The 22,806-nt window shown below is 45.5% G+C and overlaps 1 protein-coding gene across 2 annotated transcripts in view; it reads right to left on the bottom strand.

Moving 5' to 3' along the window:
• Nucleotides 1-22,806, bottom strand: part of RPTOR (regulatory associated protein of MTOR complex 1) — a 324,545-nt gene that overhangs the window by 184,348 nt on the left and 117,391 nt on the right. For both annotated transcript variants that reach the window (XM_070390212.1, XM_005907642.3), the window contains exon 4: nt 4,329-4,487. In XM_070390212.1, the coding sequence (XP_070246313.1) occupies nt 4,329-4,487 (159 nt within the window). The remainder of the gene's footprint in view (nt 1-4,328; nt 4,488-22,806) is intronic.

The following is a 22,806-nucleotide window of genomic DNA, read 5'->3' on the forward strand; positions in this document are numbered from 1 at the left end:
TCAGGGGTGGTGGCCGAGAGGTGCTACCCTGCGCCTGAGGTCAGGGACGGCAGCTGAGAGGAGCAACCCCATGTCCAAGGAGCGGTGGCTACGCAGGCGCAGGAGGGCCGAGAGGAGCTACTCCATGTTCAAGGTCAGGAGGGGCAGCTGTGAGGACATACCCCTCATCCAAAGTAAGGAGGAGCGGCTGCGCTTTGCTGGAGCAGCCGAAAGGAGATAACCCACATCCAAGGTAAGAGAAACCCAAATGAAACAGTAGGTGTTGCGAGAGGCATTAGAGGGCAGACACACAAACCATAATCACAGAAAACTAGTTAATCTAATCACACGTACCACAGCCTTGTCTAACTCAATGAAACTAAGCCATGCCGTATGGGGCCACCGAAGACAGGCGGGTCATGGTGGAGACGTCTGACAGAATGTGCTCCACTGGAGAAGGGAATGGCAAACCACTTCAGTATTCTTGCCTTGAGAACCCCATGAACAGTATGAAAAGGCAAAATGATAGGATACTGAAAGAGGAACTCCCCAGGTCGGTAGGTGCCCAATATGCTATTGGAGATCAGTGGAGAAATAACTCCAGAAAGAATGAAGGGATGGAGCCAAAGCAAAAACAATACCCAGCTGTGGATGTGACTGGTGATAGAAGCAAGGTCTGATACTGTAAAGAGCAATACTGCATAGGAACCTGGAATGTCAGGTCCATGAATCAAGGCAAATTGGAAGTGGTCAAACAGGAGATGGCAAGAGTGAACGTCGACATTCTAGGAATCAGAGAACTAAGTTTCCAAGGCAAACCATTCAATATCACAGTAATCCAAGTCTATGCCCCAACCAATAATGCTGAAGAAGCTGAAGTTGAATGGTTCTATGAAGACCTATAGACCTTTTGGAACTAACACCAAAAAAGATGTCATTTTCATTATAGGGGACTGGAATGCAAAAGTAGGAAGTCAAGAAACACCTGGGGTAACAGGCAAATTTGGCCTTGGAATACGAAATGAAGCAGGGCAAAGGCTAATAGACTTTTGCGAAGAGAACACACTGGTCATAACAAACACCCTCTTCCAACAACACAAGAGAAGACTCTACACGTGAACATCACCAGACGGTCAACACCGAAATCAGATTGATTATATTCTTTGCAGCCAAACATGGAGAAGCTCTATACAGTCAGCAAAAACAAGACTGGGAGCTGACTGTGGCTCACATCATGAACTCCTTACTGCCAAATTCAGACTTAAATTGAAGAAAGTAGGGAAAACCACTAGACCATTCAGGTATGACTTAAATCAAATCCCTTATGATTATACAGTGGAAGTGAGAAATAGATTTAAAGGACTAGATCTGATAGAGTTCCTGATGAACTATGGACGGAGGTTCGTGACATTGTACAGGAGACAGGGATCAAGACCATCCCCATGGAAAAGAAATGCAAAAAAGCAAAATGGCTGTCTGGGGAGGCCTTACAAATAGCTGTGAAAAGAAGAGAAGCGAAAAGCAAGGGGGAAAAGGGAAGATATAAGCATCTGAATGCAGAGTTCCAAAGAATAGCAAGGAGAGATAAGAAAGCCTTCCTCGTGATCAATGCAAAGAAATAGAGGAAAACAACAGAATGGGAAAGACTAGAGATCTCTTCAAGAAAATCAGAGATACCAAGGGAACATTTCATGCAAAGATGGGCTCGATAAAGGACAGAAATGGTATGGACCTTACAGAAGCAGAAGATATTAAAAAGAGGTGGCAAGAATACACAGAAGAACTGTACAAAAAAAGATCTTCATGACCCAGATAATCACGATGGTGTGATCACTCACCTAGAGCCAGACATCCTGGAATGTGAAGTCAAGTGGGCCTTAGAAAGCATCGCTATGAACAAAGCTAGTGGAGGTGATGGAATTCCAGTTGAGCTATTCCAAATCCTGAAAGATGATGCTGTGAAAGTGCTGCACCCAATATGCCAGCAAGTTTGGAAAACTCAGCAGTGGCCACAGGACTGGAAAAGGTCAGTTTTCATTCCAATCCCAAAGAAAGGCAATTCCAAAGAATGCTCAAACTACCGCACAATTGCACTCATCTCACATGCTAGTAAAGTAATGCCAAAATTCCCCAAGCCGGGCTTCAGCAATACGTGAACCGTGAACTTCCTGATGTTCAAGCTGGTTTTAGAAAAGGCAGAGGAACCAGAGATCAAATTGCCAACATCCACTGGATCATGGAAAAAGCAAGGAAGTTCCAGAAAAACATCTATTTCTGCTTTATTGACTATGTGGATCACAATAAACTGTGGAAAATTCTGAAAGAGATGGGAATACCAGACCACCTGACCTGCCTCTGAGAAACCTGTATGCAGGTCAGGAAGCAACAGTTAGAACTGGACATGGAACAACAGACTGGTTCCAAATAGGAAAGGGAGTACGTCAAGGCTGTATATTGTCACCCTGCTTATTTAACTTCTATGCAGAGTACATCATGAGAAACGCTGGGCTGGAGGAAGCACAAGCTGGAATTAAGATTGCAGGAAGAAATATCAATAACCTCAGATATGCAGATGACACCACCCTAATGGCAGAAAGTGAAGAGGAACTGAAAAGCCTCTTGATGAAAGTGAAAGAGGAGAGTGAAAAAGTTGGCTTAAAGCTCAACATTCAGAAAACAAAGATCATGGCATCTGGTCCCATCACTTCATGGCAAATAGATGGGGAAACAGAGGAAACAGTGTCAGACTTTATTTTTTGCGGGGCTCCAAAATCACTGCAGATGGTGATTGCAGCCATGAAATTAAAAGACACTTACTTCTTGGAAGGAAAGTTATGACCAACCTAGATAGCATATTCAAAAGCAGAGACGTTACTTTACCAACAAAGGTCCGTCTAGTCAAGGCTATAGTTTTTCCAGTGGTCATGTATGGATATGAGAGTTGGATTGTGAAGAAAGCTGAGCGCCGAAGAATTGATGCTTTTGAACTGTGGTGTTGGAGAAGACTCTTGAGAGTCCCTTGGACTGCAAGGAGATCCAACCAGTCCATTCTAAAGTAAATCAGTCCTGAGTGTTCTGTGGAAGGACTGATGCTAAAGCTGAAATTCCAGTACTTTGGCCACCTCATGCGAAGAGTTGACTCATTGGAAAAGACTCTGATGCTGGGAGGGATTGGGGGCAGGAGGAGAAGGGGACGACAGAGGATGAGATGGCTGGATGGTGTCACTGACTTGATGGACATGAGTTTGGGTGAACTCCGGGAGTTGGTGATGGACAGGGAGGCCTGGTGTGCTGCAATTCATGGGGTCACAAAGAGTCAGACACGACTGAGTGACTGAACTGAACTGAACTGACTGAACCACGTCAAAAAAGTATGAAGTATCTAGGAATAAATCTAAAAAATGATACAAATATTTATGAAATTATAAGATACCACTGATACACACTTTGAAAGAGCATAGTTTGGAAAACTCAATAATATAAAGATATTGAGTCTCCACGCCCCACACCATTTAATCTAGTGATTTATAAGCTGATTGAGTATTTTCATGGAAGATCAACAGACCAAAAAGAATAAAGCAGGGAAACTCACCTTCCCAAATATCAGGAATCACTGAAAACCTACACTGATTAAAACAACTAACTGGCATAAAGGGAGACCCACGGAATAGAACAGAGAGCTCGGAAACATACCTACTCACTAAGGAAACCTGACTGAGTCCAAAGCTGGCATTAAATGGTAATGGTATCCACTTCAAAAAGAAAAAAGAATTTGAAACCCTACTTAAAAGTATGTGCAAAAATTAGTTTCAGGTGGATTAAAGATCCAAATTATGGACAAAAATACACATCTGTGAAAGAACACATGGAATATTTCAGTGACCGTGGCATAAGGAAAGTCTTAAGAAGATACTAAATGCCCACATTCTAAGAGAAGACTGAACAGGGGCCACTTCAAAATAAAGAAAGCCCATCCACTAAGGGACATCACAAGAGAACAGAAGCAAACAGACAAACCCAGAAACCAAGCCATAAACTCAGGGACATTTGCAACTAACAAAAATGGTAAAGGGTTACTGTCTAGGATACAAGGAATTCCTCCAAATAAGTAAGAAAAAGACACAATCTAAGTGAAGAACAGGAGACACCACTGCAAGAGGGGGAGCCTACATGGCCAACCTAGAAACTGGAAGGCACCTGCATTTGGTTTTGTGGAAATGAATTAACTATTGATGGCTCCATAGAAGCTACAGGTGAACAGGATCTGCAGCCAACCACCAAAACTTAAAGATTTCCTTGTAAAAAGATAAATAAATTGGATTCATGGGAATCTTTTATGGTGCACCCACCTTGTTGAAGACCCAGATCTCGCCATTAACGGTGGGCCTGGGCACCCCATGGCCATTGTAGTGGAAGAGGACCCGCTCCTCCTTGGCATTTCGGCGTAAAGACGTGCAAAGCTTCTTTACTTCATCCACAGTCGGATCAAGGCTCTGCTTATACCGCGCCTGTTGCAGGAGACAAAGATTAAGAAACTTACCATGGATTCATAAGAATACATAAAACTTAAACTCCATCCTTTACTCCAAGTTTGCATTGAATGGACGCTGCACAAATAATATCATGTCTCTCCATCTCCAGCTGGGATGATGCCTACTTCACAGAGAGGTTGTGAACATTCATTTACTCAACAAATATTTATTGCGAAGATCCCATGGGATAAATAAGTAATGCCTGCCACACAGTAACACAAGTAAAAGGTAGCACCACTGTGATATCAAAAATATTTCTTAGAAGCATTGAATCTCTTTGGAAAAACACTGGAATGTGGAAGAGGCAACTTAAACACAGAAAGCTGTAATACAGCGGCAAAGGAGAATAGTTTCAAAAAGACAAGGTAAGGAAGCAAAATGCCCCTCTCTTGATTAGTCATATTTGCCCAGCTTAGCCCCCTCCCACTACTCCTGCCTGGACCCTTGCTGATGAACCTAAAGAATACACAGAAATCAATACACACACACACACACACACACACACACAATCGATAGATGGTTAAAGGACACAACTGTAAGGAACTCCCACTTTTAAAGCAACAAAGAAGATTAAACTTAACAAGAAATGCACAAAACTCTAAGACGGAAATTTTATAAAACTGTCCTGGAGAACAGAAGGAAGCATGAACAAATTGGAGATGCTCCCAGCCTGAGGAAGATGCACCCACATTCTTAAGACATCAGTTCTCCCTAGGTTAAGAGCCCACATGTTTCCAATAAATATAACAACAAAGTATTTCACGGAGCTGCTACTGAAGTTTGCATGGAAAATAAACATGCCAGAACAGCCATGAAAACACTGAAAGGAGAGGTATGAGGAGTCCTGCTCGCCGAAATTTCGACCTCCTCTGGGCCTCTGTAAGGAATCAAGTGAGGATCAGGGCCCAGAGAGACCAGCCCGCCAGGGAGCTACTACAGAGTCCAGAATTAGGTCCAAACATGTTTCCTCATGCAGTCACAATGTTATGAACACTGATTTTATTTCATTAGAAACTGTGCTGACACCAAGAGAACCTGAGTCTGCCCCCTCCGCACAGCTTTCCAGCTAGGATGTGTGAAGTCCTGGTTCCACTGAAGACCATTCAGTGTCCCCCGAGGTTAGTCCTAAACAAGAGTGCTGTTCTCCCCTACCACCCATAAGGTCACAGGGTTGACATTACTCGGAGACATCAGTAAAGTTGGGGATTCGTTATTTCTGACCTTGGCTCCATCAAGGTCTTCTCCTGTGGGATGCAAAAAATGATTCAGCCTCGTTTTCTTACCTGTCGCCCAGAAAGGACACATTAATGGACCAGCATGAAAGGCACTACAGATAATAACATACCTCCTAGGGCTTTATGGGAATTAATTAATATTTTTAAGGGCTTTGAAATGAGAAGCACTAAATTAAATGTCACTACACCACGTTAAGGTTTTGTTTCAAAACGAGAATGCCTGGGATAATGGCTCCGCGGCTGGAGGGAGTGCCGAGTCACAGGAAGCATCTCACCATTTGGGAGATTTGCGACAACTGTAGCTGGGCGTATTAAATGACAGTGCAAGTCTCTGAAATACTGCTTGTTGTGCTGGGCATTGCTACTGTAAGTCCAAATCTCAAGACAGAATAATATACAATGGTGGAAATTTCAGGGGATGTGAGAGAGGAAGAGAACAGAAGACGGAACAATGGGTGGAAGGAGGAAAGGAAAACTGGCCCTGGGCTTAGTGAAGGGGATGGGGCTCCAGATTTCACTTCCTTCCAGGACTGTCTCCTGCTAACTCTAAATGCTAACAAAGCCTAAGTAGACTCTGCCTTCCCTGCGGAGGCGGCCCTTCCTCCTGCAGATTCCAGAGGCTACGCAGTGTGGGGGCAGGGGGTGGGGGGGTGGGCGGGGGGTGACTCTGCTTCAAGATGCTCAGTGGGCAGCGGAGGCCCTTCTCCATCTGATGAAGCCACACGTGGTGCGGCTGTTGTGCCTGCAGAAGAGTAACAGCAGTGCCCGGGGAAGAGCAGGGGCTCTGCTGGGTGGTCTCACACCAGAATCCCATAAGGAAGAAACCTGTGCTACTGGAGCGGCACTGCCTGTGCTCCTCTGGGGTTTCTAGTAAAGATTACTGTGCATTACTCGACTGGGAATGTGATTATGAATAATGTTATTTCCATCCTTCTATGGCAATGAGCAATACCTCAAGTTCAGAACCAAGAAACAGAAATGCCTGAGAGATTTTCTCAGAACTGTCCAGGAGGAATAAGCATACTGTTGGATTTGGGCTGCTTCTGTCTCTGTTCCGGAGTCTTGCTAAGATTTCACCCTCTCCCTCTCCTTCCCAACTAGGAAGCAAAGGCTTTTAGGAAGCTGCTGGGCAGGCGGAAGGTCAGGTCTGCTCAAAGGACACCTGTTTCAGGTGGTGTCCCGTGTAAGAAAACTCCAAACCCTTGGCAGTTCAGGAGCTTTATGCCACCACCCCTCACAAAACACTTACCGCCCTTTGCATCCTCAACATCACTACCAAGGCCAAGCCACTGCGACCACCACCACCACCATCATTATCAGCACCTCCAGAACCAACACCATCGTCACATCCCATCACCATCAGGAGCACTACATCCCTCTCCCCTCCTCTCCCCTCCCCTCTATCTGTCCCTCCCCTTTCCTCAGATTGCTCTGACTGTTGTCTCTTACCTCTTCCCAGGTCTATCCTCCTCTGTCAACCTCTAATGTGACTGTGACTCAGCTTCCCTTCTTTTTTCACACTACATGCTCCTCCTGGGCAGCATCTCCGAACAAACCCATGGCCAAATTCCTTGTCGTGCTCCACATGTGCCCACCCTCTAGGGTCCCGGCCATAGTCTCGGGCATCAGTCTGTACCGAGTCACTCAAACCACACCCCTCGGGGCCTGTCCTTTTCGATGCTCTCCTTCTCACCTCCCCTTCATCCAGTGACCCGAACATGTGGCTGTACCACCTCTGCCTTCAGCAGGGGTCAAACAGCCCCTAACTCTCCCCAGGATTCCAGACCATCCTCTCCAAGTCTTTCCATTCAGTCACAGCCTTCCTGCTCAAACACACAGCAAGCAGGCCACTAGCCCCTGAAAATCAAGTCCTCAGGGGGGGCGTCTGCTGCCCCCAAGACAGCCACCATGCCTGACCATGGCACAGACACCTTGGCCACCCAACCCCCACAGCCCTCCGCTCAGCCACCGCATCTTTCCCAGGGGTCCTGAGCAAGCTGTGTGCTTTCACACAGACCCCAAAGCTACTCTGTTTTTAGGAAGAATAAACAAGGGCGAGGTGTTATGCAGCACAAGTACACTGTCCAGTTCATTTGCATGTTTTATGTTTAAATGTTTTCACTATTTCATAGTAAGATGCTATCCTGTACAATTTTTTTCCAGTGTTATCGTAAGACTGTTCCCTCAGCCCCCAATCTCTTAATTGAAAAACAAATGAAAACCAACAACTGTTTACCTTTTAAGTTGAAATGGGAAACTTGAGTCCTTGAAGTGCAAACAGGAGGCAGGGGCCTCCTGTAAACAGGTGTTCAGTCTATAAATTCCCCGTGCCCCCGCCAGAATCCACTCAGCTCTAAAGAAACTCACAGACACTGTGCTGGCTCTGAGCGTCACACCTATGGAAACAGGTGCAGTTTTCATCTAAAATGTAACCAGAGCCTTCCCAAACTCATCACCGAAAGGTGGATCTTGAACAAATCAAAACCATCTCATGAAACAAGAAGGCAGCCCAGAGCCCTTCGGCAGAGCGGGAGCAGAGCCCCCAGCCCAGCCTGGTGCCCAGCCTGCAGGCCTCACCTTGGCTTTCGTGCTTATGCACTTGTGCAGCCTGAGTCTGGTCACTCAGTACAGGTAGAGCCAAGCTTAGTTGCTTTTCAGAAATAAAAGGGAAGTCTAGAAATAGAAGTCTCCGATCATTTTCCAATTGGTTCCCACCTTTTCATATTATTCTGGAATTTTATGTCACATACAGAGATAGAATGTATAAGCCATCATACTGACCCCTTAGGAGGTCCCTGGCTCTGAGAGTGGCTGACAGATTAGGGCCGTTCCACCTGCCCAGGTCATCACTAGAATAAGAGGCTCATGACATGTGCTCTGCAGAGAGATCTGATCTGACTTTGATTCATGTCTGCCTCAACAATCCAGGGCCCCTTTTTACCATTCATTAAGTAGTAATTTATTTTCTGTCTTCTAAGAATCTCTCTTCTTGACTCATAGTCCTCAAGGCTCCAGCACAGACTGTTCTAGCAATCTGCTCCACCCACTTCACAGTGTTAGCTGAGCAGCAGACACAAATATTTTCAGGTATCCCACCACCCACGCCCTGCCAAGATCTGCCAAGGGCAGTGATGTCTCAAAGGAGGCTTTGACTGTGTTAAGACAAGTGACTGAACCACCTCACCATAGCCCGCCCTAAAATCAAGTTCCAGTCCATTTCCAGGCCTGACAGTAAAGCCACCAGCTGTCAATGCTCCATCAACCCTCCAGGGAAAGACAGGCTGCAAGCAGGCCAAGTTCCACTGAGGTCCCTTGTAAAGTTCTGGAGTCCTCCTGGTCACCTCCTGTCCACTCCCTCCATACCCACGACAGCTCTACGGTGGCCTCTTTCCCCTGGGTCTTTGTGCTGCCTCCACCCCTCCCCACTCAATACTGGAGATGAGTCGCACAGGAGTCAGGTGTGCCCAGTGGTGAGTCCCTCCCCTCTGCAAGAGCAGGGGTCCCTGATACGGAGGGCTTGGGTTCATCCCCAGATCAGTGATTTACCAGCCATTCAACTTGGGAAAGCTCACAAACCCAACCCAACCCTCAGTTTCCTCCTCCGTAAAACAACTAAAATACTACTGTCCCTGACTACTCCCTAGGCTGCAGGGACCACATGAGAAAGTACTTGTCATTAAGCTGGAGGACACAGATGGAGCCTGGCACTGGCGCTGTACTTCTGATGTACCAGCCTCCTGACCTTCACACCCACTGTGCAAAGTAGGCATTGTCATCATACCTGTCTCACAGATAGGGAGCTGGGGCACAGAGAGGTGCGGCAACTACCACGAGGTCACACAGCTGGCACGGGGCCAGCTGACTTCAGCTGACTTCAGACTGGGCCCTGGGCGGGGGGTGGGGCAGGGCCCATTCTGAAGTCAGAAGCATGAGGACATCCATGGGAACTCGGAGACCAATGGTGAGCTTTCTCGTGTTGCTGCAAACTGGGGACAAGCAGGGAGTAGAAAGACAGACCAGCCCTCTCTGGCCATCCTCACGTGCCGGCATCCTGTCGTGCTTCAATATGACCCCTGGGCTCTGACACCCCTCTAATAGGAAGGCCTTCCTCTCAAGAAGGGCTAATAGCCTGAGCACCTGCCTTGACTGAGCAGCAAAGATGAGCACTGCTTGGGAGACTGAGAATAGCTTAAGTCACTCACGGCTACTGATTTTTCCAAATAATTCCACATCAGCACTGACTCTCTCCTTACATTAATGCCGGACTACCTCCAAGCAATATCAATAACTGCTAGTGACCTGGAACACTCAAAATTTACTAATCTGCCTGGTGGGCAGAGAAGGAGAAAACTCAGAATGTAATAAGCTTTATGCAGCAAGTGGAGGGGGCAGGAGAGGGGAGACTGAACCTCAGTCCCTAGGGCCAGAGCATTCACTGGACACAGGAATATGGGCATCCCAAGCCTGCAGTTGTGCTCTGAGCCACTGCTACAGCTGCAGAGAACTTCTGGAAATAGCTCATATATGTTATCTTTGGCAGTAACAAAATGAGCAAAGGGAATAAATAAATCCCTAGCAGAGTGAGGAGGAAATAGGTATCATTAAATGGTTGCCAAACCAGGCCAGGATAGCGGTCTGCTGGGGTGTGCCCACCACCTCGAGCCAAGCTGGAATTCATTCAGAGAAACAGCCACCAAATTGACTCATGAGAAGGTGTCCCTGCTTTATACCTCCTACCATCAGAGTCCACTTTGAGTCAATCACCAAACAGGGCTGCCCCAGGGTCCAGGAGCCAACAGAGGGGTCGAACTCTCAGAGTCTATATCTCCAGCTAGTCTATGGCCATAAATTCAAACTTTCATCTGCCATAAGAAGCATTCTTGCTAACCCCATTCATTTATTTTTCAAAGAAATTTCTCATTTCTTATTAGATTTCTTATAATATTCAGGATCATGTCTGTAGGGGCTAGTCTGATTTCTACATGGAGGCTCAGCAATCTGCAAGTGACAGTACAGGACGAGCTGCTGGCTCCAGGACAGCTCTGGAGGACCCCAGGGACCTCTGAGCAGGGCCCCAGCCTCCACACTGAAAGTCGAAGAAGTCTGCCTTCCGGGTCCGCGCTCATCTGCTCCACAGAATGTTTTCTAGAATACTAGTTTGGGTAATTTCATCGCCCCATGGCAAAATGCCCTGGCTTCTCTCTGCTCACTCACCAGTACAACCTGACTTCCACCCTGAGTGGGAGGAGAACGGCTGTGCCTGTAGCGCCCAGGCCTCGGCACTAGAGCTCCCAGGGCCGGGGAAGCCCTGCTGGCAGGCACGCGTGGATGAGAAATGCTGAACGCTAGCACTGAAGGGTCACTATACAAGGTCAGAGTAACTCCTGGTGTTTTCAACATGTATATTCCCAATAAGAACAGTTTTACAAGAAATCTATAAAATCACTGCCTCTCTTTCCTTTATGTATTATTCAATACCAATTTTCTCTTCCTTCCTTAATTTGCAAAAGAGGCAGGAGAGAACGAGAAGAGCTGGTTTAGTATTCAAAGTCCAGAAATAGCAACCATAGCTTTGAGATGGGGTCTGAGTTCACTTGTGAAATAAAAGGCTCATGTGGTCTCTGCAGACATGCTTAGACTCTCCCCTCAGTGGATGTGAGAAACACTGTTGTCATCAGAGAGCAGTTCTGTCCCCCAGGGCACATTTGGTCTGGAAGTAGGCTTGGTTGGTACAATGGGGGTGGTGGTAGTTCTCTTGGCATCTGATGGGTGAATGTCAGGGAAGGTGCTGAATATCCTACACCTATGCTCACAGCGTGTGCGGACATTACTGCCACAAAGATAAATCATCTGGCCCAAAATGTCAACAGTGCTGGGTTTGAGAAAGCCTGCTTTAGAGGGAAAATATGAAGCTTTGATTTTAATGAGGACACACTGATCCTAATCTAATAAAGTGAAAAAAAACAAGGTGAAGAAAAATGTATTTAATGTATGACCATTTATCCAAGAGGGTAACAAATGTGTGTAAATATACATATATATATATATTTTTATATTTATATATATATATATATATATACACACACAGTGTTCAATATATACTGCTCAGCAATACGTGAACTGTGAACTTCCAGATGTTCAAGCAGGATTTAGAAAAGGCAGAGGAACCAGAGATCAAATTACCAACATCTGCTGGATCGTTGAAAAAGCAAGAGAGTTCCAAAAAGACATCTATTTCTGCTTTATTGACTATGCCAAAGCCTTTGACTATGTAGATCACAATAAACTGTGGAAAATTCTGAAAGAGATGCGAATACCAGACCACCTGACCTGCCTCTTGAGAAACCCGTATGCAGGTCAGGAAGCAACAGTTAGAACTGGACATGGAACAACAGACTGGTTCCAAATAGGAAAAGGAGTATGTCAAGGCTATATATTGTCACTCTGCTTATTTAACTTCTATGTAGAGTACATCATGAGAAACGCTGGGCTGGAGGAAGCACAAGCTGGAATCAAGATTGCTGGGAGAAATATCAATAACCTCAGATACGCACATGACACCACCCTTATGGCACCAAGTGAAGAACTAAAAATAAAAAGCCTTTTGATGAAAGTGAAAGAGGAGAGTGAAAAAGTTGGCTTAAAGCTCAACATTCAGAAAACTAAGATCATGGCATCCAGTCTCATCACTTCACGGCAAATAGATGGGGAAACAGTGGAAACAGTGGCTGACTTTATTTTTCTGGGCTCCAAGATTGCTGCAGATGGTGATTGGAGCCATGAAATTAAAAGATGCTTACTCCTTGGAAGGAAAGTTATGACCAACCTAGACAGCATATTAAAAAGCAGAGACATTACTTTGTCAACAAAGGTCCGCCTAGTCAAGGCTATGGTTTTTCCAGTGGTCATGTATGGATATGAGAGTTGGACTATAAAGAAAGCTGAGCACTGAAGAATTGATGCTTTTGAACTGTTGTGTTGGAGAAGACTCTTGAGAGTCCCTTGGACTGCAAGGAGATCCAACCAATCCATCCAAAAGGAGATCAGGCCTGGGTGTTCATTGGAAGGACTGATGTTGAAGCTGAAACTCCAAGACTTTGGCCATCTGATGCAAAGAGCTGACTCACTGGAAAAGACCCTGATGCTGGGAAAAATTGAGGGTAGGAGGAGAAGGGGACAACAGAGGATGAGATGGTTAGATGGCATCACTGACTCAATGGACATGCGTTTGGGTAAACTTCAGGAGTTGGTGATGGACAAGGAAGCCTGGTGTGCTGCGGTTCATGGGGTCGCAAAGAGTCAGACGTGACTGAGTACTGAACTGAACTGAACTGAACTGATACTGTTTAAACGTTTAAACGATTACCTACAGAAGAAAGGGGGACACAGGATGGCAAGGACGGGAATAGAAGCCAGATTTGAATCCACCTGTCAAAACAGGGAACACGGGTTTGATTCCAGGTCTGGGAAGATTTCACATGCCATGGAACTAAGCCCATGCACCAAATCAACTGAGCCTGCGCGCCTAGAGTCCGTGCTCTGCAGCAAGAGAAGCCACAGTGAGAAGCCTACTTACCACAACTAGAGAGTAGCCCCCGATCACTGCTGCAACCACAGAAAGCCTGAACAAAGCAATGAACACCCAGTGTAGCCAAAAATAAATAAATACATTAAAAAAATTTTAAGCAGTTCTTTAAAAATTCTAAGTAAAATGAGACAAATGAACCTAATTGTGTGTTCAATTGGCTACACAACCAGGCAGACAGGGACTCTTCAGTGTGACTGTATCTACACCCTGATATCAGAAAGAACTGAACACACTTCATGTACAGTTGGCAGTAATGGTATCAGAAATGCTGGTTTTGCTTCTGGAAAGGGCTGAGTGTAGGGTGGGATGGTGTACCCAAGTACTTCAACATTAGTACTTAGGTGGTGTCCACGAAGAACATCAATGCTCAGGGTGGGAGAAACAGATACAGCTTTAAGACCCAGGGGATTAACTAAAACCTTGCAGTCCTGAAGCTGAATCAGCAAGAGCTCAAAACGCATTCTGTCTTTAAAACAGAGAGAAAGAGCACACGGTAGAGACTGCGCAGGAGCAGTGGTCACCTTCAGGCTCAGGTTAGGCTCTAAGTAACAACGCCTATTAGGGGAAACCAGTGAACCCTGGAGACTTGGCTGAATTCACGCCTGGAGCAGAGGATGTACAGAATGAGTACACAACATCCTGTCTTGTCATAGGAGATAGGAAAGAAGTGATCAAAGACTTCCAGACCTGTAGCAAAGAGAACCAGGAGCCAATTTAAAGAGGCTTTAAGTGGCCAAAGAGAAAACATGAGCATCAATGATTAACAAATGCAACAAACTTTTATTGCACATGAAAGATAATGGAATGCATACCCCGTACCCATTACCTCTGGGAGAAGTGCATTCATTATTTTGCAGTGGGATATTCATATTGGCTTTCCTATATGAGCTATATCTCAAGATACCGAAATAATAGATGAGAGGAAAATTTCCCTTCTTAGCAATATACGAGTTAACAGACAAAGGGGAATAATAGAGCACCAACTTTTTACAACCTCCAATGGATGGGTCCAGGTAATGATCGCCAGTGGCTGCTAACCTTACAGAGAGAAGACAAACCATTCATCATACATATCCTAAAGGAAGTACACACCATCACCTATGGAATGTTGTGTCCCCAAAGCTCCCTCCAACTGGAGGAATCTGGTCAATCCTGAGGGGTGAGGGAAGGGTTGGCAGAATTCAGGTTTCAAGGAATTCTATAGGGCACATAACCTGATTCCTTCCATCAATATTTGCAGGAAGAAGCAGAGATGGATAATTGGAACAGGATGGGAGAAGGGGCTTTTTAGATAAATTCTATGGATTAATAGGGTAGATCAATCAGTTATAATGTATCCACCTTACTTACATTCTGATTCAAATAAACAAACTGTGTATGCGTGCGTGTAGTTTTTTAAAATCATAATTACCTTCAAGATACACTGAAATATTTACAGATGAAATTATATGATGTCTGGGATTTGCTTCGAAATAAGCCAAGGGAGTGGGTAGGAGAGGGGGGTGGGTGGTGGTGTAGATGAAAGAGGACTAGAACAAGTTGATAACTACTGAAGAGAGATGATGGGGAGATATGAAAATTTTCCACAATAAATTAAAATTAACTCTGATGCTTTAAAATTAACAAAGGAATAAGCCACAGAAACAAACAGGCAAACAAGCAAACAGCATTTCAAAATGTTGCCATAATTAAAATGGAACTCCCCTAGAATTGTTTTTATGCATAACTTAATGTAAAAATTGGCTATTTTTGATTAAAATTTGCTTATATGAAGCATTTTGGAAAGACATCTAAAGAAGGTGTTCAGACAGGTGAAAAACTTATGAACGTGTTTTTACCAATAATGTGAAAGATTAACATACCTGGGGAAAAAGTTTCATAAACATAACACAGATATTGGTATTTCTCAGAAACCCATCTAGTGTTTCATACACAATAAGGAAGTATAATAATGGTTCAGCTTACTCAGAACTAGTGTTGATTTTTCACCGTGGGTCACATTTCCCAGCTGACCAACTAATGCCGTTTTGCGCAGCCAATGCCTCTAATGGGGTTGACAAAGCACTCTGGCCACATCATCTCCTCTGTCTGCATTACAAAAGCACTCACCGTCCTGCACTGGAGGCTAGACTCTGGGAGCAGGCCTGTACCCCATCATGCTCATTAGAGGCCAGCAAGCCAGGGGAGCACAGGACAGTGGGGGCACAGGGCCTGCCATCCCTGCCAGGCAGTCTGTGGGTTCTGTGAGTAAACAACTGAGTGACCATCATGCAAGCTGAGGCACGTAGCGGTGTCTCTAGAAGCAATGCTGCCATGCAGTTGGTGCTGTTTGTGAGTGAGAGGAGTATCAACTGGCCTGGGGAGGTATCCTACTTGCTTTAAAGAGCGAACTAAGGAACTGGAAGGAATGATGCTAAAGCTGAAACTCCAGTACTCTGGCCACCTCATGCGAAGAGCTGACTCATTGGAAAAGACTCTGATGCTGGGAGGGATTGGGGGCAGGAGGAGAAGGGGACGCCAGAGGATGAGATGGCTGGATGGCATCACCGACTCGATGGACATGAGTTTGAGTGAACTCCGGGAGTCGGTGATGGACAGGGAGGCCTGGTGTGCTGCAATTCATGGGGTCACAAAGAGTCGGACACAACTGAGTGACTGAACTGAACTGAACTCAACTGAAGGAATGCAACAAAGGTCCATCTAGTCAAGGCTATGGTTTTTCCCTTGGTCATGTATGGATGTGAGAGTTGGACTGTGAAGAAAGCTGAGCGCTGAAGAATGGATGCTTTTGAACTGTGGTGTTGGAGAAGACTCTTGAGAGTCCCTTGGACTGCAAGGAGATCCAACCAGTCCATCCTAAAGGAGATCAGTCCTGGGTGTTCATTGGAAGGACTGAAGCTAAAGCTGAAACTCCAGTACTTTGGCCACCTGATGCGAAGAGCTGACTCATTGGAAAAGACTGATGCTGGGAGGGATTGGGGGCAGGAGGAGAAGGGGACGACAGAGGATGAGATGGATGGATGGCATCACCGACTTGATGGACATGAGTTTGGGTGAACTCCAGGAGTTGGTGAGGGACAGGGAGGCCTGGTGTGCTGCGATCCATGGGGTCGCAAAGAGTCGGACACGACTGAGTGACTGAACTGAACTGAACTGAAGGAACACAAAATGTGAAATAATCAAATAAATGTTTATAAACTCAGAGTAACATTTTTAGGCAGTCATGCCCAGAATTGGAAATGCCACTTGCTAATACTTACCTGGCAACCCCTCAGAATGCCAGTGGCCAGCTGCTGTTTTGTGTAACAGGCCGCTACAGGGCCAGCTTCCCCCAGAGAGGGGCCCCTGTGTGCACCACACAGCCCACTCACCCCTCTCACCCCCAGGGCCCAGGGCTGGGGAGCAGAGGCTGGGCTTTGGCAACACTTGTCCAGTAAGGATGCAGCCCTGAGCTGGCAAAAGACTACATTCTTGCCACTGTTCTAGAGATACATCTAGTCTCAGGAATAGAACAGAGAAACTAGTAATACAGGATGGGCAGTGAGTCACACTGGCTGCTTTCCTCGCCCCTTCGTCTCTCCGGCTCAGCACACCTTGTCCCACCAAAGAGGCTGGTGGGGAGGAAGAAATTTTCCTCTACCCTTCTAGGTCTTTCTCACTGGACTAAGAATTAAACTGACATGTGACTGTTTAACAGGAGAAAATCAAACAAAAGTTTAATAGCACCTATACCTGGGAGAGGGGCTACCCAGGTGGCGCAGTGGTAAAGAACCTGCCTGCCAATGCAGGAGACACAAGAGACTCCAGTTTGATCCCTGAGTTGGAAGATCTGGAGGAGGAAATCGCATCCCACTCCAGTATTCTTGCCTGGAAAATTCCATGGACAAGGAGCCCGGCAGGCTATAGTCCATAGGGTCACAAAAGGTCGGATATAACTGGGTGGCTGAGTTCACACACACAGTACCTGCATGGGAGAGACCCAGGAAAACTGAGGAACTCACTTCAACAACTGAAGCCCTCACTCAGTTTACCATCTTCAGCTAAAGACAAGAGAAAACTTTGGTGGTGGGGACTTCAAAGGGGAAGAAGGCAATTCAGGCAGAGACTAAAAAGTTAATGTTTGGTAAACAAATGTCTGCTGGGCCCTGCATAGACAATGGGATACAGAGAAGGATTTTAACAGACAGACTTTGATGGGTTCAGGTTTATACTGTACTTATCTATGGGGGTGGCTCCCTTCCTCTAACAGGTCCTGCATCTCCAGTCTTGAGGTTCAGGGAAGGTCTAAGTTTCTTCCTGAGTCTTTTGGGCATTGGTCATCCATTGCTCTCAGTTTAAAATAATCTGCATGCCAAAGAGACATTTGGGGGTGGCAAATTTTGTTCTCCTACAAGGCTGAATGTTTCCAGGCACCAAGCCCAAGCAGGGAGACCTGAGGACAAGCCAGCTGAAAGGCTTCTGGAACAGCGTTCTCACAAAGAGAATGGCTGTTCCTCCTCCTTTCTCCCTTTGAACACAACTCTATGGATGTGATGTTTGGAGCTGCAACAGCCATCTTGTGATCATAAGGGCAGAGTCAAGAAAACAGAGAATCTTCCAGAATCTTGATGCTACTAAACCATATATATATCTGATCCTGAAACCATTTATCTTCAGACTTCACAATAAACTTTTATTTGCTGAACCAGAGAAAAAGTACATATAATGGCTGAGAGGATGAACTCTGGGGACAGAGAGAATTGCAGCTCATACTAGGTTTGTGATCTTGGCAGATTATTTAACTTCTCCATACCTCCATTTCTTTATCTGCAAAATGGAAAGGCAGGGGTGGGAGAAAGAGGGAGCTCACAGTTTTTGTGAAGATTAAATGAGTTAATACATAAAAGCTCTTGGAATAGTGTCTGGCACATACTACCCATTATTGGAATGGTTACAAATGTTACTTGTTAACAGGAGCATCCCAACTAATCAATTTCCTTCTTCCAGCCCAACACCAGATCCTCAGTCCTGAGCCCTCCTTCTATGTTCTGCCCCCTAAACTCCCCATTCCTAAAGTATTCTGACTACTTTTCTGCAGATGTCTCTGAAACACAGGCAACCAGCCCTGATTCCTCTCCTGTTGTTCCCAGTGCCGCCTACTCCGCCTACTCTGTGTGCATGGTCTCCTTCAACCTGATGCCTCCTCCTGACTCCCTATTTCTCTGCATTTCTCCCAACACTGAACACACTGGCTCACACATACTGAACAGTCAGTCACTTTATATGAAACATACGTTAAGTGAACGAATGTGTTATGTGTTTGTGCTCAGTTGTGTCCAACTCTTTAAGACCCTATGTTCTGTAGCCCACCAGGCTCCTCTGTCCCTGGGATTTTCCAGGCAATACTGGAGTGGGTTGCCATTTCCTTCTCCAGGGGATCTTCCAGACCCAGGGACTGAACCCACTTCTCTTGCGTCTCCAGGACTGGTAGGTAGATTCTTCACCACTGTTCTACCTGGGAAGCCCAAGTAAATTGATACTGTTGGCTATATATATATGTCAGTAAAGTCCTATAATTTTCCATAAAATTAAAACTTTCAGATATGTAATGGTTAGGACCAAGAGACTAATGAAGAATGAAAACACAGTAAATTTGACCTAGACTACCTGTCTGTTCAATTTAACCAATTTGTTGAGCCCAAAGCTTGAAGCTCTGGGCACTGGACTGCAGGGTGGCAATGGGCTGTCACGTCGAGGGTGAGGGAAGCAAACGCCACGGAAGGGGAAGCCTCAGGAAGTGATGTGAAGCCAGACACAGCCTGTGAGACAGAGGACACCAGGGGCTCAGAGGGCAAAAGCTGGGGGCACTCCAGATGGTGCAGACATCACATTTCTGAGCTTCAGAATTTACTGTTAACCTCACTATGTCACACATTTTAAATCTTAAACATACTGTGAAGCCATCACTTCATTCCAGTGAATGAGCACTCTAGAACAGGAAGCAGTCAGAAATAATCAACATAAACTATGCAGACACTTTTCATTTTCCTTTTTCAAAAAAAAGAATTCTGTGGCTATGCCATGGCACTCGTTTTACATGATTCTTCACACATGCAAAAAAGCACATCTTCCAGTCTGAGACACAGAGACGAGCATCCAGCAAGCGCAGAGTGAGTGCTGGCACAGGGGACTGGTGGGGGGCGGGGGCGCTTCTGACCTGTGGCACCTAGCCTGTGGAGACAGAGCTGCCTCATGGAAAACAGCCACAAGCCACCCAAAGGAATGCACTCTGGTTACGGAACACCCAGACAAACAGGTTCCACTCCTTGTTACTGACTTGAAAGAAAACAAGAGCTGGCCTTCAGCCCTAACTAGAATTGATAGGTTCAATAAGCTATGTGATTTTCACCCTCACGGCCTCCACCTTAAAGGCTCCCATTAAAATAAAGCACACGCAAGAGTTAGAATAAGTCACATTTAAGGGTCCAAAGCAGCATGGCTCAGAACCCCCTGGCTAGGATGGGGGCCTCACCAGCTATCCGTGTATACATCTAATTCCTTCTGTTCAGGGAAGTGCCTGAGACATGTGGTCTCATTAACAGAAAATCATTCTTTCCAGCCTTCCCAGGAGGAACACCTTCTAGGAGACTGACTCCCTGGAGAGAAATGTGAATTATGCAAATGGTTCAGGAAGGAAGACCTAGGAGTAGAGTTCCTTTTCGCTTTGTTTTGTGAAGCATAAACATGGCCACAATTACAAAAGGGCAGAGCCACGTGGGACGTGGAGGAATGGGTCTGTTTCCTAAACTGCAAACTGGGGACCGAATGCATCTGCTCCCAGGGCTGCTGAGGAGAGGATGTGAGTGCGTACTGTCAGGGCTGCACCTGGGTCAGGACACAAGTTATGAGCAACACTACTAAGCTGTGGACACCCCTGCGCGTGTGCGCGTGCGCACACACACACACACACACACGCACACACACAGAGTTCTTCATCTCAGAGACAAAAAATCTCAGAAATAAGTAGCACTGGATGTCCACTGGTGGCTGGACAGAGCTGGGAGGTTTGACTCCTACAAAAATCTCCTGCCAATGTCCACCCTCTCCAGGCACAAGATGACCCTGCCCTCTTGAAAGGTCACCATCACACTGCCAACTGGCAACATCTTTCCCCACGAGGACAACGAACTCCTCGTGGGGGATCTGTGCTCTGCTCTCCAGCATGACTCTGATTTAGCTTACCCTCGCTGCTAGAAGGGATTTGGCAGGCAAAGGCAGATGGGAATTTATGGGGTGTAGCAGCTATCCCCATAATGTTAAAAATTATGGGAATAAAAAATATTCTATGAGAAAAATGGGCAAAAGACCTGAACAGACAATTCACAGCTGAAGACAAGGAAATGGCCCATAAATATTCAAAAATGTTCAACTCCACTTACAATAAAAATGAGAGAACACTGCTCCCCTAGCAGACTGCACACACCGGCACATTAGAGAGCACCACAGGGTACTCTGAGGATCTGGTGCTTTTACACATTGCCGGTGGGAATGTACATGATCCTCAGGTAGAGGGATCTAACAAGAACCCCAAAAATCTATACATGCATTATTTTTGACTCAGTGATAATATCACTATGAATTTACCTTAAAGATACACTCTTAACTACACAAAACACATCTGAACAAGGTTATTCAGTGCAGTACTGTTTGTAATTGCAAAATACTACAATCATAATGGCATCTGCAGGAGATTGAAAAAACAATGTACATTTATATAGTAGAGTATGATAGAGTTTAAAAACACGAGAGAGACTTTCACGGTGGTCCAGTAAGTTAAGAATCCGCCTGCCAACACAGGGGACGTAAGTTTGATCCCTCGTCTGGGAAGATCCCACATGCCACGGTGCAACTCAGCCTGCGTGCCTCAACTACTGAGTCCAAGCACCTTAGAGCCAGGGCTCCACAAGGAGAGAAACCACCACAACGAGAAGCTCTTGCACCACAACTACAGAGCAGCCCCTGCTCACCACAACCAAAGAAAGCATGCGGGGAGCAACGAAGACCCAGTACAGCCAAAAATAATCAAACAAGTAAATAAATAATCAAAGAAAAACACAAAGCGAAATCTTCTACAGACTGATATGGGGTGATTTCCAGGATGTATTGAGAAATAGAAAAAAAGCAAGCAGAGGAGTATACGTTTTGTGTAAAAGAGAGCATGAAAGAAAAAGATAAACATGTATGTTCTTATTTTTAAAAAGAAACCTAAGAAAGATAAACCCAAAACTAATGAAATTCGTCGCCTAAGGAGGGAGATGGGAACAGCTGCAGGGAGATGATCTACTCTGAGAGGAACTTCTTAGATTGTTTTGACTTGTGGGATTATGTTAATATTTCTTGGGTGTGCTGTGCGACTCATCCACTAAGTAAACACATGGAGGATAACGGGAGCCAAGAGCTGTGAGCACACGAAAGCCTGCATGCTGGTTCCAAACATCACTCTCCAGTAAAAGAACTGGGCTGCTTGGAGACATGGCCAACTCCCAGCTCAACGGGAAGGGACAATATGAGCCTGCTACATCCTGTTGTGTCAGAAAGCAAGTGAGTGCTCGAAACTGAAGGGAAGTGTGAAAAAAAAAAAAGCTTGAAAAGATAACCAACAGTCAAATCCGAGACAATTAGAGCTTCAAAATAATGACAGCAGCAGACTATTCTGCTGAATTTTTTATTTGATAATGATTTAAAAGAATGCATGAATGAATAAGTGGGATGAAAAGAAAGCCCTTTCTTATAGTATAATACCAACTGATAAATGGAGAAGGAAAAATGGAATTACAAAATCAGAAATGGGTAAAGTGGTCCAAGGGTACAAGATTCCAGTTATAAAAATAAATAAGCCATGGGGATTTTTTTTTAAAAGAAAAAGAAAAGAAAACCAGCACTTGGCAGTCATCACAGTAATAATGACAAGAATCATCAATGGATGTAAAACTACAAGGAATGGGATGTTTACATCATCTCAAAGTACCCCCCACAAATTACTTATTACTTATAATAAAGGGGAAAATAGCAGACAGTCAAGAAACCTGGCCAAAACCATCTCAATCAATGATTAAACTCAGCATCACCAATAAAGGGACAAAAGGACAGCAAGTTCCCCTGTTGAGCCGGAGACAGTGACAGCATCACGTCTGCTGTACTCCTGCCAAAATCAAAAGAAAACGAGAGGAAGATGTAAAATGAGAATTAGAGGCACACTGGTCTGCAATGTCAAGAACATGGACTGGGCTGGGGTGTGGGGGATGCGGTGGGAGGGCAGGCAGGGGTGCTGGATGGAGGAAGGGCGAGTGTGAACCAGGGGTGGAGCCCACATGGGGCCGGGGATTCAGGATGTTCCTGGAACAAGTGGCAAAATTTGATTATGAAACAAATTAGACCATAGAATTGAATCAATGCTGCATTTCCTAATTTTGATAAATGTACTGTGGTTACG

This window comes from Bos mutus, chromosome 19 (assembly GCF_027580195.1).
Source record: "Bos mutus isolate GX-2022 chromosome 19, NWIPB_WYAK_1.1, whole genome shotgun sequence".
NCBI lineage: Eukaryota > Metazoa > Chordata > Mammalia > Artiodactyla > Bovidae > Bos > Bos mutus.